Source organism: Lycorma delicatula, chromosome 3 (assembly GCF_047948215.1).
Source record: "Lycorma delicatula isolate Av1 chromosome 3, ASM4794821v1, whole genome shotgun sequence".
Taxonomy (NCBI): Eukaryota; Metazoa; Arthropoda; class Insecta; order Hemiptera; family Fulgoridae; genus Lycorma; species Lycorma delicatula.
This window is the reverse complement of record NC_134457.1, coordinates 220,654,739-220,673,744: the sequence shown is the minus strand read 5'-3', so window position 1 is coordinate 220,673,744 and position 19,006 is coordinate 220,654,739. Positions and strand designations below refer to the sequence as shown.

General features: G+C 35.7%; 1 protein-coding gene across 1 annotated transcript in view; it reads left to right on the top strand.

The window, feature by feature from the left end:
* Positions 1-19,006, top strand: part of LOC142322448 (tetratricopeptide repeat protein 37-like) — a 139,430-nt gene that overhangs the window by 116,484 nt on the left and 3,940 nt on the right. The window contains exon 19 of the mRNA XM_075361547.1: positions 3,826-4,119. Coding sequence (XP_075217662.1) covers positions 3,826-4,110 — 285 coding nt within the window. The 3' untranslated portion in view covers positions 4,111-4,119. The remainder of the gene's footprint in view (positions 1-3,825; positions 4,120-19,006) is intronic.

Here is a 19,006-nt window from a genome sequence, read left to right as displayed (position 1 = left end):
TCGTCAAACCGTGCTTAAAATGCTGGTTAGTGTACATCATGCTTTCCTTCGGCTTGCCACAGGCGCGTTTAGATCAAGTCCTGTCGCAACCTTACTTGTAGACTGTGGTGAACCATCACTTTGGGATAGACGAGACCAGCTCTTATTATCTTATTTTGCTCGTCTCAGAGGACAGCCAAATCACCCAGTTCTTGACTCGGTCATTAGAAATCCTAATCTAGTAAAGTATGAGGACCATCCACGTCGTACTGCACCTGTAGGTGTCCGTACCTGGCGTCTGCTGCAGCATATAAATGTTGACACACCGTCATTTTTTCCTATGTATCCTTGCTCATATTCTCCATGGAGAATAAACCTCATAAATTTTAATTTTGACCTGACTACATACAATAAACAATCAATACCATCTATTATCTTTCAGCAAATGTTTCAGTGTGTTCTCTCCAAGATGAAACCAGACGCGGTTGTATACACTGATGGATCGAAACAAAACGATACAGTTGGGTGCATTTGTTGTCAATGAAAGAACTTATATGTTTGGTCTACCCGGTATTACAAGTGTGTTTACCGCTGAACTATACGCTATAAATAAGGCTCTAAACATCATTAACCCTAAATATAGAAAAATTCTTATTTGCAGTGACTCGTGTAGTGCTCTCCAACATTTAAAACACTTTTATTCATACAGAAAACCCCGGCGTGAGGAAGTAGTTCTCTGTCGATTGCGGATAGGACACACAAGGGTCACACACGAGTACTTGTTTACAAGAGGACAACCACCTCTATGCGCACGATGCAACTGCCGCGTGACTGTGCGTGGCGCACAGTCACGAGTATGTGGCATACTCGTGGACTGCATATGTTATGCGGCATTGCGTAGTAAATTTAAACTACCTAGAAACATCCGTGGTATCTTGTGTAATGATAAAGAGGTTTTAGACCGGATGTTTCCGTTTTTGCGTAGTATAGGGTTAATACAAAAAATTTAATTACTCCAGTCCTATGTATTGTTTTTGTTATCCGAGTAGCGAGTCTTTTACACTCCCTATCGGAATTTTGTTTTTTATATATATATATATATATATATATATTCATATTTTGTTTTTTTTTTTTTTTGTTTTTTTTTTATGTTTTTTAAATTTGTCTGTGATATTAGTTGTAAGTTTTATCTCTTTTTTTAGTTTTAATTTTTATTTAATTTTAATATGATAGTTTTTAACGTAGTTTTAAGTTACATGTTAGTGTTTTTGTTATCCGAGAATGGGCCTTTTACACCCATTCCGGATTTTGCTTACTGTGATAGTAGTTTTAAGTTTTAATTACTTTTACTTTTACTTTTATTTATTTATTTATTTTCCGGGCGTTGATAACGATCAATCGTTTTTCGCCTTAAAAAAAAAAAAAATCACTAGTCAACTCATGTCAACTGTTACAAGCTGCTAACCTTGAGTACAGTGTTGCCAACTGATATGTAGGGAGAAATAAAATTTATTTATGGGACTATGGTTCTACATGACTTATGTGTGACTAATACCTTCCTAATCTTAAGGTTGCATCCTTTTTGAAACACCTGTTAGATAAATACTTAATTTTATCTTCTTCATCAGGTTTTTGAACTTCAGATCTTTTCATCAATTAAGGAACATGTAACTGTTAGTATTAGGAACTAAGTTGTAATGAATACATTATATTTCTTAAGTTTCAGTATAACAATCATAGGTGGTAATAGTTGAGTTAGATAGGAATCTAAGATTAGTGTTATACCAAAATAAGTACATAAAACTTGCAGTGTTCAAATAAAATGATTGTCCTTTTACGTAAAGAAAACGCTCAAATATTAAATAGATGGAAATATCCTTGTTCTTGGAGTTGTCCATTGTCCATCTTCAAACCAGAAGAGAACTGGAAACCTGAAACTCAATAGGGATATTTCACTAACTTAGTAAGCTATCACACACTTAATGGAAATTTTTCTTCATTATTAATTGGGGGAAAAGGCCAAAAACGTTTTCTAAAAAACTATTATTCATTGTGTTAAGTTCAGGAAATTTGATTATAATGTTGCAAAAAAAAGAAGTGAATTAATTAGTTTTAAAGTGATCTTAATAAGGTGAAATAGTTAATTGTCAAATTACTGTTTAAATTTTGAAGTGTTGTAATTGAAACTTGAAATTCATCATGTCTTTATTTGTAAATATTGTAATCATTGCTGATCTATTTTAATAATGAAAAAGTATTATCAATTGTATCTTTAAGAGAAATATGATTTTTGGGAAAGTATTTAAGTATGATAGGAATGTTCATGTGTACATATTATCCTAATACAATTGGAAAAAATTATTTATATAAAAAAATATTAACATTAGTAACTTAAATATAAAAATTAATTTTCAAAATTGAAGTATACCCAAAAAAAATATTGAATTTTTCAATAAAAATGTTACTGCTTTGTGACTTTATTAAGCGTGTTCCCCATCCATTGACAGTATAATTCAGTTCTTTCACTGGCAATACACAATTCCCAACTCTTTATCCATTCTTCGAGTGTTTCCTGAATGCATTTTCAGGATAGCATGTAGTTCTCTTATAATATTGTAATAAGACTAGTATAACGGACCTGGGTAATGGATTCCTTCCAATTAAGAAGAAAGTATAAAAGAATAACAATGAAAGTGATCCAGAAAGGTACTAAAAGGAATCCTTTTCTCAGGCCAACAGGCTCGTTGAACAGTTGTTCTTTGTAATACTGTCAATGACAGCTGTTGTTCGATGAGAAGGGTTACTGGCCAGAGTAGGAATTTATGAGAAAATGTAAAGGTGTGGGCGATAATTCTCATGCTTCAACTGTTGAGGAATGCGGCTGGTTCTGCAGGTCAGGGTATATAAACACTGTTCAGTCAAGGGATAAAATCAGTATTAAGTGATCAGTAAGAAGCAAGTATAAGCGTAACGCTGCAAATTTAATTTTATGCGATTGAAGTGATGTCACAAGTGTACATTCTAATGTGAATAGTGGGTGAATACAGGAAGTTGTTTGGTGAGTTACCACAGGCAGTTAGTGAAAGTGATGAAATATTAAATCCATTCATAAATATTTTTTTGTTAGGGTAGTACTATTGTAAAGGTATTTTCAGTGAATGGAATTGTTTGAACATCAAACTGGTCTAATATTAACTTTTTATTAATGCAATATTAGGAGTTAATGTTATCGATCATTATAATGTCTTGAGTCTAAGCAACTGTATTTTGGTTTTTATGATTTAACTACATTTAGATAAATCCTGTCCTTATTGGAAATTCTATTTTATATGTAACTTTTTGATTATTAATATTATTATTTTTGATGACTGTTATTATTATGATTAACTATAATCGCAATAATAATAATAATGTTTGTTAGCTTGATGATTAACAATGGTAGTGTGATGTGGCAAAAAGCTTTGTGTTCTGAAATATGCCACTAGTTGAAACATGCTAAACTTGCTTCCCAGCACACTTACAAAGAGAAATGTTATCTGAATTTCAGTGAGCTTGGCCTGATTATATGCATTAGTGTATTTGGTTCAGTGAAAAAAAAATGGGAAATTACTTCATCTCGCTCTCCTTAGTAAGCCTGGGATGGGAGTTGTAATTTTAGGGAATAATTTTTTATTGTGTCACTTCATCTACTACTGTTAAGCTTTGTAGCACAATATTATTCTAACACAATAATAAAAAATAAGAATTTAAAATATTTGTTAATGTAAAACATAATTTAATGGTTCATTTATTTATATTTATTTCATTATTAATTTATCTTTTAAAGTTGAATTTTTATTTAAACAGGTTTTGCCAGTTGTTAGTGTATGCCATATGTTAAGTGGAGATTTTAAACGCAGTTTATCATTATCTCAGCATGCTGTTCATTTATTCCCTAATGTAGCTGAAGGTTGGGCTACGCTGGTCGCACCAGCTATGCGAAAAGGACATCCAACCAACGGTGGATGTCCTTTACATATTGCATCTAGTCTTTTATCTCACTGTCGAAAAAATCTTAAGATGGAAAGAGCATTAACAAAGTGGATGAGTAATGTTGAAAGAAAGCTGGAAATTCGTGCAGCTGCCTCATAAAAAACTTATGTAAGTTAATATATTTTAAGAATATTTTATTAAATTATCCATATGATAAAATGGATTATATAAGTATGTCCTTCCAATTGCTTAATATCAGAGATTTAATAAATGAGATAAACGTATTATTTACATTTATTCATTCATTAATTTAATTTTCTTTCTTACAGTCGTTAGATTTTATTGATATTGTGTACTCGATTAACCGTCCTCAATTTATAAAAAAAATAAAAGATCTAGAACATTGTAGCAGGAAGTTGCATATCAAACAAAAATACAAAAAACAGCATACTTGTGTTGTTCAGAAACAAAAACAAATTTATTGTTCAGGCATACTGCTATTTTAATACAAAAGTTGCATATCTTACCCAGGTAAAACCAATCTTCATTGTAAAATGAACACATTCAGCACCTCAATCCCATTTTTATTTATAAGAGAATGAAATCAGTTGTAATATAATAAATGTTTTTCATGGTCTGGATCTTTCTGTTCACGTATAATATCAGTTTAGTAACCATGCAGTTTTATCTTCTGTAACCCTGACAGAAGTTGCAGAGGATTTAAGGATAGTTATGGAAGGTTTTTTTAGTTAAGGAAGTTAAAGATGATATCAGGATTTCTGCATCAAACTGAAATAATTTTATTTTTAGTAGGAAATTGTGAAGGGGAAATTTCAACTGAAACCTATTTTTCATATGTTTGAAAAATTTATATTTAAAAAAAAATAGTTATTATAAAGATGTGCTTATAAACACATACTTATTCTAGCAGACTCAACATAAAGGAATGATATTGAGGTAACACTAGTGCTTGACAAGGTTAAATCAGCCATTATCATTGAAAAGAATGTTTCGATCTTACAGAATTAAGTAAAATTTCTTGTGTGTATTATACACCCTCATACTGAGGATTGCATATTCTTTTAAACATCAATTATTTTATTTTCCTATAATCATCCACCTTCCTTCTTGAATGGGTAATCAGTTTTAACTTTTTTAATCGCTATTCTCTAAACTGGCTTGCTGCATTCTCTTAATTTGCTCAAGGTAGCATACCTTGCTACATTCCACTCTTTATTAAAATTACTTTCATTCCATTCCTGATCCATTTCTTTTCTTTTCTTATATTCTACACAAATGACATTACAAACAGCGTTTTCCAATTTGCATAGCACTTAGTTTTTTTGGCTTTAGTACTTAAATTTCCAATAATTTTTAATTGATGGGAAGAGTGTTTTGTGCTTCTGTTGGGAAAATTAGATTGAAGCTATTGGTTTTGTTTATTTTATTGTTATATTAAAACTAAAACTTTCATCTATCCTTTTACTACTACTATGTTCCATTTTATTTAAATACTGAAGTGTTCAGAACGAATTGTTGAATGTATAACAGAATGTTAATTTAGAAAATGTGATTAGAAAGTTAGCTGATAATTCATAAACTGGCATTACTCACACCACCTCTCCTCCAGTTTGCATAAATTGGCATACCTAGAATCTATTTTACACCATTTCCCTGTATGATTTGAATTCATACACAGATTTTCCATCAGCTGGAAGTCTGCTTTTTCCAATTGAGTACTTGAACCTCCTCTTTAGAGTAGTGTGGGTGATATAATGAAATTTGAAATAAAGTTTATTAATAATGAGGTAGCTTTCCCAGGCAGCATTTCTCCAACAAATAGTCACCAAATATATGCATCCCTCTCACTTTGAGCTCATGTATAGTAGCCTGCACCTTTATGACTAAATTCACTGAGAGAACATATCCCAAAATGAAGCATGAAACACCAGGTCACACTTCTTTTTAATCCGAGTAAACCAAGAACATTGTGTAGTGTTGCGTAAGGCACTGTCATAAAAAACTTAAATACCATCTTTAACCTACCCAAATGTAAGCCAAACTCTTGATGAGTTGTTCCTTTTAATTTGTGCAAATAATAAATATTATTATATAATATCATGGCAAATTTATTAACTGTCTAATATGATTACTAAAAAAGCAATTTATCATTTAACAGAATAGCCAGATACCTAGGGTTTCTGACTACCAATTGTCCCTTTATATTTAATGTGGGGATTGCAATTGAAATGTAACTTTGACATATTTCAGAAGAGTATATTTCATCTTAATTGCAGATATTTTTAAATTTTTCTAGTATATCAAGTCCTCAAGACAACCTCAGCCATTTGCACTGTGTTCTTTTAATTGTAAATATGTGTTACCATACACTAAGGGTAAGTAGTCATCCATAAAAGCTTGTATATTAAATCTCTCTAGGAATGATAGACCCATGTTAAAGTCATCAGACAGCATATTCCAGAAGAGAGGGCCCAATACAGACCCCTTTGGTGATAAACATTTACACAGGTAAGTGTGTAGTTTTAAGTGGTCATTCTATTACTCAGGCAATCCTTGACAATGGCTTGGACAGCTTCAGAAACCCTTTGACATGAAAGTTTCCACATAATTGAATTTCAGTACAATGAACAGAGAATGCTGCTTTGATATCAATAAAAAATACCAAAATATATTTGTAATTGGTGCATTCTATATTGGTAATTGGTTCATTATTGGGTAAGGCTGCAATAATATATCTCTAAGAGCCAAACCCATTTTTGAAGGTGTATTTTCCTTAGTTCTAAATATTGTACTTAGTGTGTCCTTAACCTTTCCTCAAGCAACAGTCAAAGACCAGCTCTGATCAATTGATGATTGCTAACCTCATCCAAATCCCTATTTCTAAAGCCTTAACTAGAGCAATCCTCTCTAATTGAAGCACCTCTGAACAGTCTCCCAAGCAGGGATAATTGTACATAATGCAAGGATTATGTACAGGATGAGCTAGTTAGTACCACTGCCCTTCTTAATCTATCCTGGAACCCCCTTGGTTCATTTCATTGGTAAAAGCTGGTGACATCAGTGGAGCCACTGCAAAATCTGGAAACTATGTATCCAGGGATGTCTAGCAAGTTGGTCAAATTGTTCTTCTTAGTTCTACCACCCTGCATTGGAGACTAGATAAGACTGATTTTATTTTAGGCCAGTATAACAACTAACCAACTAGCCATGGCTCTCTGCAGCACCTTTGACAGCATACCTCGAAGCCTTTCAAATTGGCATTGTCAGTGACAGTCTTGTTTCTTTTCATGCAGTTACATAGCTCAGGAGGTGTTTTGATCTGGTTTTGCACAGGCAGTATTTCTGATATCACTTCCTGATGGTGCTAATTCTTGGATTCAGCATACTCAGAGGATTAGAATACCTTCTGTTCTCCCTTGAACAACTCTGGAAGGTGCATAGTTGATTATGACAGCTTCAGGTACTGTGTGCTCAGGGTAACAACTAACTACCTTTCTGCATCAGTTCCAAACTCTCCTATGGAAAATCAGTTAACAAATGGATATGAAATCCTGCGAGATGGAAGCTGCCATTTCACACTTGAGGTTCACGCTCTACATTAACTTCTTTATTCTGGTAGTCACAGATTGGCAGTCTTCTTCTTTTGTGTCCATTGTCTCTAAAGGAATACTGTCCCTTCTCACTTGGCTCACCCTGGATGAAGTAATGTACTATTTCATGGATTATTAGCCTACAATCACTAATACTAGTGTCAGGCCAGACATTGTAATTTCAAGTCTTTCATAGTATGCCATGATGTAACTTTCTAATTTCTGAAAAGAAATTTAATGGTTGGTTGGCAAAAGTTGACCCAGTAAAGATTCCTGGTTTCTAAGAACTGTTCAAAAATTGCTCTCTCGGTGGTCTTTTTGAATGAAGATCTGAGAGTAGAATTCACATCCAAAACTACTAGATTTTGCAGAATTAGAAATCTCACCATACCTTGACTGCCAGCCTTGTATCGGTCTATAGTGTGTTTGTATATAATCATATTCTCTCCTTTGAAGAAATTTTACCCCAAAATATTCTCATATTAACCTATATCAGTCACTATAAGTAAAAAAGGTCAACCTTTGGGCTGAAATTCCAAAGGTATGAATAATTGGTTGCTTTGATTTAGAAGGTCCCCCTCCATTAATGCCTTTCCAGACATCTCCTTCATCACTTTCATTTAAAACTATGAATTTCCTCTCTTACATTTGCACTTCTAATCAATCTACCAGTTGCCTTTGCCTGTGGCTACTGTTGCTGTCAAAGTACTTCTGCCTTTTACATCTATACATTGGTGGTTTAAATAGTGTTACCATTTCTGAAAACAGACCTGAAAAATTTTCACAGAATAGTTCTATCACATTACATAAATATCACTTGTGTCAAAAAATTATCTGTTTTTGGAACAGCCAGAGGTCATAGGGCTCAATCAGGTTAGTTGGATGAGCTAATCGATTAGTATTACTAAATTAGTATTAAACTTTTTGTTCGTATAACAAAAATAATAAAACAAGTTTTTGAAGATTTCAGTTTGACCTCAAACTTTACAAATACTGGGTATATAAAAAAGAATGTTGGGGTTTTAATTTGTTTTAATATTTCTTACATTTAAGAAATATATATTAAATATATATCTTACATCTCATTAGATGTACAGTATTCATTTTTTATGACTAGACTCAAAGAGTAGTAAGGACTGTTTTCATTACACATATGGCTGTAATCTGATTCCCTATCTTTCTGCTTCACAGCACCGTAGTAAAGAACATGACTGAACAGAAAACTTTCTGTGTTTTGCAATTTGCTAAATGTGAATCTGTAGTTACAATTCAACATGAATCCTGTAGAAAGTTTAATTGTGATCCTCCAAGTAACAATAATAATTGCCAATGGTGTAATCAGTTTGAAACAACTGGATGTCTGTTTAAAGGAAAGTGTATGGGACAACTATCTGAAGAAAATGTTGAATGTCAGGGAGTGTTTCCTGCATAGACATAAAAAATGTGTTATGAAGGCCAGCCAGAACTAGGAAATGCTGGTGATGAAAGTGGAATGTTTGAAGGAAACACTTAAATATGCTGAAGCCTATCAATTACTTTGGGTATGCTGACAGTCGAAAGTGTTGCAGCATGAAGATGACAACTTTCTTGATCTTATTGTTTTAGTGATGAATCAACATTTCATCTTGGAAAAGTTAATACACTTAATTTCTGTATCTTGGGGTCAGATAATTCATATGAACTTTTATAAAAAGGACTTCCCAAAAATATTGGGAAGTCCCTTTGCAAAAGGGACTTCCCAATAGAGAATTTTATTAGACAAGATGGTGCACCTCCTCACTGGCTTAATTCTGTACAGGCAGCATTTCTCAACGCTACCTTTCAATATTTGTAACCCAATTTTCAATCATAATTTTCATCACGCTTCCCCTCTCTCATACAATAACAAAGTACACAATAGTAACGTATTTTGAGTATTTTGACGCTAAAGCTACACTATGACCTTAATTCCAAACCTTACAAATGACCAAGAATAAGTAAATTTATTTGCTTATTTTGCAACACCGATCCGTTTCATTGACAGAACCAGAATTGATGCCTCTCTGTTGCTCTCTGTCTTATGTTCACCAATCAGACATTCTTGCGGCTTGGCAAGAAGTTCTGATTTGTCTTGAACATTCTGGAACATCTGCACGATTGTCTGCGCAAACGTGTATAAATGCTTCACTTCATTCAATTCCAACCAGTCTCAGTCGAGTTGGTTCTTCTATCACTGTTGAATCTATCATAAATATGTATGTTGTTATTTGCGTGTTAATTGCAATTAAATACTCGTGGCAGTAGATTTATACAGAATCATGGATAAATTTTTAAGTGGGTGTAAGCAAGCATTAGACGATAGTGAAGCATCAGCAAGTGCATAGATGAGCATGAATCTGAAAATAAAATCAAGAAAATATTCCCAAGAATATTTAAATTTTGGGTTTACCAGTACTGAAGTAAATGAAGACGAAAGGCCCCTGTGTGTCATTTGCCCAAAACCTTTGGCAGCAGACAGCATGAAACCTAATAAACTTAACGTCATTTGGAAACACTTCATAGTGAATACGTTAACAAACCCTGAGAATGCTTCAAATTAAAATTAAAATCATATGAAATGCAATCATCGTTTTTAAAAAAAAACTTTGTGAATGAAAAAGCTTTACTTGCCTCTTACAAAGTTTCATATAAAATAGCCAGATGTAATAAGCCTCATAGCATTGGCGAAGAGCTTATTTTGCCAGCTGCAATTGAGATTGTAGAAACTATAGAGATAATTTTGCCAAACAATTATAGTCCATACTTCTGTCAAATGATACTATTGCCCGTTGAATTGGTGATATAGCTGAAGATGTACAGCATCAGCTTTTTGGGAAGTTGCATGACAAATTGTTTTTAATTCAGCCTGATGAGGCAACAGATAGCTATAGAGAGATGCTCATTTCATTGCCTATGTTTGATTTTGTGATGGTATGTCAGCAATAGAAGAACTACTTTTCTGCAAACCAGTAGAACTCAAAACAACAGCACTCACATTATTTGCTGTCTTAACTGATTTTATAAACAAGGCAAACTCAGAGTGGAAAATTTTTGTCAGAATATGCACCAATGGTGCTCATTCAATGTCTGGAAGATTCCAAATTATACAAGCATTTTTTTTTTTGTCTTCAGTCATTTGACTGGTTTGATGCAGCTCTCCAAGATTCCCTATCTAGTGCTAGTCGTTTCATTTCAGTATACCCCCTACATCCTACATCCCTAATAATTTGTTTTACATATTCCAAATGTTGCCTGCTTGCACAATTTTTCCCTTCTACCTGTCCCTCCAATATTAAAACGACTATTCCAGAATGCCTTAATATGTGGTCTGTAAGTCTGTCTCTTCTTTTAACTATATTTTTCCAAATGCTTCTTTCTTCATCTATTTGCCACGATACCTCTTCATTTGTCACTTTATCCACCCATCTAATTTTTAATATTCTCCTATAGCACCGCATTTCAAAAGCTTCTGATCTTTTCTTCTCAGATACTCCGATTGTCCAAGTTTCACTTCCATATAAAGCGACACTCCAAACATACACTTTCAAAAATCTTTTCCTGACATTTAAATTAATTTTTGATGTAAACAAATTATATTTCTTTCTGAAGGCTCGTTTAGCTTGTGCTATTCGGCATTTTATATCGCTCCTGCTTCGTCCATCTTTAGTAATTCTACTTCCCAAATAACAAAATTCTTCTACCTCCATAATCTTTTCTTCTCCTATTTTCACATTCAGTGGTCCATCTTTGTTATTTCTACTACATTTCATTACTTTTGTTTTGTTCTTGTTTATTTTCATGCGATAGTTCTTGCGTAGGACTTCATCTATGCCGTTCATTGTTTCTTCTAAATCCTTTTTACTCTCGGCTAGAATTACTATATCATCAGCAAATCGTAGCATCTTTATCTTTTCACCTTGTACTGTTACTCCGAATCTAAATTGTTCTTTAACATCATTAACTGCTAGTTCCATGTAAAGATTAAAAAGTAACGGAGATAGGGAACATCCTTGTCGGACTTCCTTTCTTATTACGGCTTCTTTCTTATGTTCTTCAATTGTTACTGTTGCTGTTTGGTTCCTGTACATGTTAGCAATTGTTCTTCTATCTCTGTATTTGAACCCTAATTTTTTTTAAAATGCTGAACATTTTATTCCAGTCTACGTTATCGAATGCCTTTTCTAGGTCTATAAACGCCAAGTATGTTGGTTTGTTTTTCTTTAATCTTCCTTCTACTATTAATCTGAGGCCTAAAATTGCTTCCCTTGTCCCTATACTTTTCCTGAAACCAAATTGCTCTTCTCCTAACACTTCCTCCACTCTCCTCTCAATTCTTCTGTATAGAATTCTAGTTAAGATTTTTGATGCATGACTAGTTAAACTAATTGTTCTGTATTCTTCACATTTATCTGCCCCTGCTTTCTTTGGTATCATTACTATAACACTTTTTTTGAAGTCTGACGGAAATTTCCCTTTTTCATAAATATTACACACCAGTTTGTATAATCTATCAATCGCTTCCTCACCTGCACTGCGCAGTAATTCTACAGGTATTCCGTCTATTCCAGGAGCCTTTCTGCCATTTAAATCTTTTAATGCTCTCTTAAATTCAGATCTCAGTATTGTTTCTCCCATTTCATCCTCCTCAACTTCCTCTTCTTCCTCTATAACACCATTTTCTAATTCATTTCCTCCGTATAACTCTTCAATATATTCCACCCATCTATCGACTTTACCTTTCGTATTATATATTGGTGTACCATCTTTGTTTAACACATTATTAGATTTTAATTTATGTACCCCAAAATTTTCCTTAACTTTCCTGTATGCTCCGTCTATTTTACCAATGTTCATTTCTCTTTCCACTTCTGAACACTTTTCTTTAATCCACTCTTCTTTTGCCAGTTTGCACTTCCTGTTTATAGCATTTCTTATTTGCCGATAGTTCCTTTTACTTTCTTCATCACTAGCACTCTTATATTTTCTACGTTCATCCATCAGCTGCAATGTATCGTCTGAAACCCAAGGTTTTCTACCGGTTCTCTTTATTCCGCCTAAGTTTGCTTCTGCTGATTTAAGAATTTCCTTTTTAACATTCTCCCATTCTTCTTCTACATTTTCTACCTTATCTTTTTTACTCAGACCTCTTGCGATGTCCTCCTCAAAAATCTTCTTTACCTCCTCTTCCTCAAGCTTCTCTAAATTCCACCAATTCATCTGACACCTTTTCTTCAGGTTTTTAAACCCCAATCTACATTTCATTATCACCAAATTATGGTCGCTATCAATGTCTGCTCCAGGGTAAGTTTTGCAGACAACGAGTTGATTTCTAAATCTTTGCTTAACCATGATATAATCTATCTGATACCTTGCAGTATCGCCTGGCTTTTTCCAAGTGTATATTCTTCTATTATGATTTTTAAATTGGGTGTTGGCAATTACTAAATTATACTTCGTGCAAAACTCTATAATTCGGTCACCTCTTTCATTCCTTTTGCCCAGCCCGTATTCACCCACTATATTTCCTTCCTTGCCTTTTCCAATGCTTGCATTCCAATCTCCAACTATTATTAAATTTTCATCTCCTTTTACGTGTTTAATTGCTTCATCAATCTCTTCGTATACACACTCTACCTCATCATCATCATGGGCGCTTGTAGGCATATAGACGTTAATTGTTGTCGGTTTAGGTTTTGATTTTATCCTTATTACAATGATTCTATCGCTATGCGTCTTGAAATACTCCACTCTCCTCCCTATCTTCTTGTTCATCACGAAACCTACTCCTGCCTGCCCATTATTTGACGCTGAGTTAATTACTCTAAAGTCACCTGACCAAAAGTCGCCTTCCTCTTCCCACCGAACCTCACTAATTCCTACTATATCCACATTCACCCTATCCATTTCCCTTTTTAAATTTTCTAGCCTACCAACCTTTTTCAAGCTTCTAACATTCCACGCTCCGACTCGTAGAATGTTATTTTTTAGTTTTCTGGTGACCCCTTCCTTTAGTAGTCTCCACCCGGAGATCCAAACGGGGGACTGTTTTACCTCCGGAATATTTTACCAAGGAAGGCGCCTCCATTATTGTTATGTGAAAATCCAGAGAGCCACATTTTCTTGGAAAAAAAACAGCTGTAGTTTTCCATTGCTTTCAGCTGCGCAGTACTCAGAGGACTGAGTGATGTTGATATGGCCGTTTAAGTCATTCTGACTCAAGCCCCTAACAACTACTGAAAGAGCTGCTGCCTTCTTTCAGGAATCATTCCTTAGTCTGGCTCTCAACAGATACCTCTCCGATATGGTTGCACCTTCGGTCCAGCTACTCTGTATCCCTGAGCACTCAAGCCCCCTCACCAACGGCAAGGTCTCATGATTCATAGAGGGGGATTTACAAGCATTTGTGAAACAAAAATCTCCACAGTTTGTCTGGACACATTGCATCATCCACAGAGAAGCTCTGGCTTCCAAAGAAATGAGTCCTGATCTGAATATTGTGCTAATGATGGTTGTAACCATCAGTAAATTATATAAAAATGAGAATAATTCTAAAATCAAGAAATTTTCTGCACTTTGTAAAGACATGGGTGCAGTACATTCAGCGTTACTATTTTTTTTGTGAGGCAAGATAGTTATCAAGTGGGAAATGTTTGCAACGTGTTTTTGATTTAAGAAATGAAATAGCCATTTTTCAAGAAGAGGAAACCGACTGGAAGCCGAAACGTTTTGAGATAATTTATTTGTGATTGAATTGGTCAACATATTCAAGAAATTAAATACTTTGAATCTTCAACTCCAAGGAACAAATACACATGTTGGATACAAGTGATAAAGTTAATGCTTTTTGTAGAAAATTGGAGTTATGAAGCGGAAATTTAAAGTTAAAAAACCTAGAAATGCTTACAAATGTGAATGAATGTGTTAAAACTTACAAAGCTGAAGATCAATATCCTACCTTTGAGAAACCGAATTTTCTGCAGTGGCTGCTTTGAAGGGGAAATATAGATCTCAGCTAAATATAGAAAAAGAACTCAGAGTGTCTGTGTATAATATTAATTAAACCTTCCTTTGAAAAACTTTGCTAACTTACTACTAACTAAAACTAAACTAACTAATTAGTAAGTAAGTAAACTAGCATGGTTAGTTATGATATCTGTAATATGTGTCCAAGTATACCCATAGAAGCCATTATTAATATATTAAAGAAAATATTAGTACAAAATCATGAAGGTCCCTTGTTTATTTAAAACGTCATTGTTATTATAAGAACATATGCTAACAAAATTATTTTAGTTTTGATAACAAATATTACAACAAAGTACGCTACTGAAGTCATCCACATTGTCTGAGATTTTAACACAGTAGTTTGAAGATAAAATAGTTTATGGGATTACACATACATATGATATTTTACTGTGGATTAGATACGTTGATGATATTTTTGTAGTCTATAATCTGGTCATAAATGAAGAACATTTAATAATCTTCAATAATTTACACTCAAACTGTAATGATTTGAAATTTATATTTGAAATTGATAACAATAGAAAAATAAATTTTGATGTTGGTATTAATTTTAGTAAAAATAATCAATGTATAACTTCAGTATATAGGAAACCAACATCCAACAAAACCACAATATATAGAGCTTCAAATCGCCCATGGTCACATAAGATTAGTACTTATACAAATATGGTAAATAGAGGAATTAATTATACAAAAAATAATGGAAATAAAAATGAATTAAACAAAAAATTAAATATTATTATAAAACAGATTGCTATATAATAGTTATAATAAACAAATGGTAAAAATTAAAAATAACGCACAAAAAATTGACAGTGTGTATTTAAAATATGTATATACTGATAAAATAGTCGAACACATTACAAAGGTTTTTTTTTGACCATTCCTAAACACCCCAAAGCAACTGGTCCTCACCATTAAGCAAAACTCAGTCACCTCGGAGTGTCGTGGCAGCAGACTGCCCTTCCTGACTTGCCTCCTCTGAGGTTCTCTCATTGGGGTCCTCCTAGTTTCATCAGGATATGTTGATCTCCCCATCTAGGTTCCCAACACCTCCTTCCATTAGGAGGCTGCCCTCCCTGTTCCTAACCTACCAGTTCCAAGCATGTGTTTCACATGCCCTTCACTGCCCGCGACCCTCACACACCTCGAGGGTCCCTTATGCCATCATCAGGGAGTCCCGGTTCTTCTACACTTGCATGTAATTGAGCCAGGGCACCCTAGGCATAAAGGCTGCCTCCCTATCTCTATACGTCACCACATTTCAACCCTGGTCTTTAACTTAACATTAACTTCCTCCTTCTCCCTTACTTACAGCAACTAGTTTCCCTAGCCATTGAGCACATGCTCTCCTTCCCCTCTTCCCTTTCCCTTGCCACCTTTCACTTTTTCTTTCCCATTAGCAATAGGGGAAAGTTAACCTACCTTCCCTATCGTGAGGTTGCACCTAGTACATGGTGAGTGACGTGCATGCCCTGGTGAATTTACACACAATATACAGAATAATACAAAATCTTATTGGTTTACAATGGACCATTGAACACATAATATTACACAAGATACAATTTAACACTTAAAATACTATTTAACCCTTAATGAAATACACAAGATCTGCATCATACGCATTATTGAATTCCCAATATTAACATTTACAAATTAATTTATTTATGCTATCCTCTCAGTATAGCTTTTAGTGTCCTTTGTTTTAGACAACGTATACACAAAAATTAATCATACATTTACATCAAAATAATTGAACACTTAAATTACAATACCATTAGCTATCAACAATTTACCCAAAATCCACATATTGGTGTGAATTTTCACAAACTAGTATGAGAATATACATTTAGATTTGACAAGTGATAACATTTCATATACACAAAAATACAAATTACAAATTATCAGAATACAATTGACTCCTTAATTGCAATATTATTTAACTATTCTATGTGTGGAACTTAAAATTAACAACGAAAATTCTTATTCTACATCCTCCTCTCAGTATTATTCCTTGCACTCTCAGTTTGGATATCATGTTCTCCAGGCATTAAGATCCTCTACCGGCGCCCTGTCCTTTCCACTTCTTCCTTGTATCAGAGTATTCGGGTGAACCACTCCTACATCGCTCTCCAGTGGCCTTCCCCTCAGTGCATGTATTCTACCACTGTGTCAAGGGTAAGTTCATCTACCCCTAACTCATGCCTTAGTTGGGCCCACCTATTGCAAAGGAAGAAGGTGTTCTGGGGTGTTCTCCTCCACACAGTAAACACACCCAGAGTCCTCTCTCAAGTGAAATCTCTGCAGGTATACGTCAAAGTCACCGTGGCCTGTCAGGAGATGGGTTAGATGGTATCCCAGCTCCCCCTTCATTTGCCTATTCCACGGTTCTATTCATTTTGTCAACTAACAGGTCCATCTTCTTTTGGTCGAGGTGTCCCAAATCTCTTGCCATTCTTCTATCATCTGCCTATGCGCCTGGGCAGCAGTCATGCCAACCCTCCTATTTACTCCTATTTAGAAGACAGGTTGGCGGAAGACCTCTTCTTTTTCCTGTTTAGCGTCCCTTTAGATAATACTTCAGAGGATGAATGAGGATGATATGTATGAGTGTGAATGAAGTATATTCTTGTACATTCTCAGTTCAACCATACCTGAGATGTGTGGTTAATTGAAACCCAACCACCAAAGAACACCGGTATCCACAATCTAGTATTCAAGTCCGTGTAAAATAGCTGGCTTTACTAGGACTTGAACGCTGGAACTCTCGACTTCCAAATCAGCTGATTTGGGAAGACGCGTTCACCACTAGACCAACCCAGTGGGTTTGGTGGAAGACCTGCCAACACTCTGACCGCCTCCCCTGAAACCGTCCTGTATGCCGCCGATACACTTAGCGCTGCCCTTCTCTGCACCGCATCCAGTATGGCAGATTTCTTTCTGAAAGCCATCGCTTCTCCCCATGCCGGGGCTGGATACAGCGCGATTGAGGTGGTCACTGACATGATGAATGTTCTGGTTGAAGTCTTAGGGGGTTCCTACTCTTGGCATTACCCTTGTCAATGCCATTGACATCTGATGCCCCTTCTGTGCATGACCTGGCTGACATGTTCTCCAAAGCTCCTCCTTCTATCCAGCTACACTCCAGAGTACTAGGCCACCCCAACTTGCCACATCCTAACTCCATCGACTACCAGGGTGATCTTCCTCAGTCTTCGTCGGCCAGCCATCACTAAAACAGAGGTCTTCTCCGGGGCCAGCCTTAGCCCCTTCGCATTTAGCCATCTACTTACTTTTGTTATCGCCGTGTTAGCTGTATCTTCCACTTCACCCTCACTGGCCCCTGAGACCAGCAGCACCAGATCGTCTGCATAGGCCACGACCTCCGTGTCCCCAGGCACTCTAGCCTGAGTACTCCGTTGAAAACAATATTCCATAGGAGGGGTTCCAATACCTAACTCTGCGGCACCCCCCTCCCCATGAATATAGAAGTCGCAGCCCACGCCTCCTTCTGACGTCGCCTTTACTCTCCGGTTATTTAAATAGTCGTTAACCAACGCTCTTATGTATAGGCTTATTTCCCTCCATTCCAGTTCTTCCATGACAGCTGAACAAGGAACGTTATTGAAAGCGTTCTTTACATCAAGCAGTACCACCACTGTATTCTCCTCCAGCGCCAGGTGCCCGCTGCCTTCTGATTTGCCCAGGAGACCACCCTCTCTACTGCATCTATAGTAGACCTCCCATTCCTGAACCTGAACTGATTCTGTGAAAGGTCTCCGTTTCTTTTCTTGTCTGAGAGCCTTCCTGCCAAGAGGCAAATACCTTTCCCATTGTGCTAAGCAGGCACAATGGGCAGTATCCTCCAGGTATTCCCATTTGCATCTCTGCCTTTGGGAGTAAGACCAATCTGGCCTCCTTCCAGCATTCCAGGAATTGACCATCCTGTACCGCAATATTTATTGCTTCCAAAACTGGCCAAGGGTGGCTTTCCATCAGTTTTTTCATGACCAGCCCCGGAACACCATCCGATTCTGAACTCGTTTTAACATTTATCTCTCTTGTTGCCAGCATGGTTTCACCCACCTTGAAGCGCCTTGATTGCCCCAGCTCTATTCTTTCTCACTGATGATGTTGTGCTGGGAAAAGCTCACGTACGACTCCCCTCACTTGGTCTTCTGTGATAGTAGACAGGCGTCTCCGTCACAATCTGGTATGCCTGCCCACAAGGATTATTGTCTATTTCAGCCCAAAGCTTCCTCCAAGCTTCCCTTTTTTGCTCCTTGATTTCTGCTGTGAGCCTTTTCCTGGCTGCCTTTAGTTCTTCTACTAGCATCAGATCATCTTCCCCATGTCTCCTTTGGTCTTCTTTGTGCACTCATGACTTTCCCTCTTAGTTC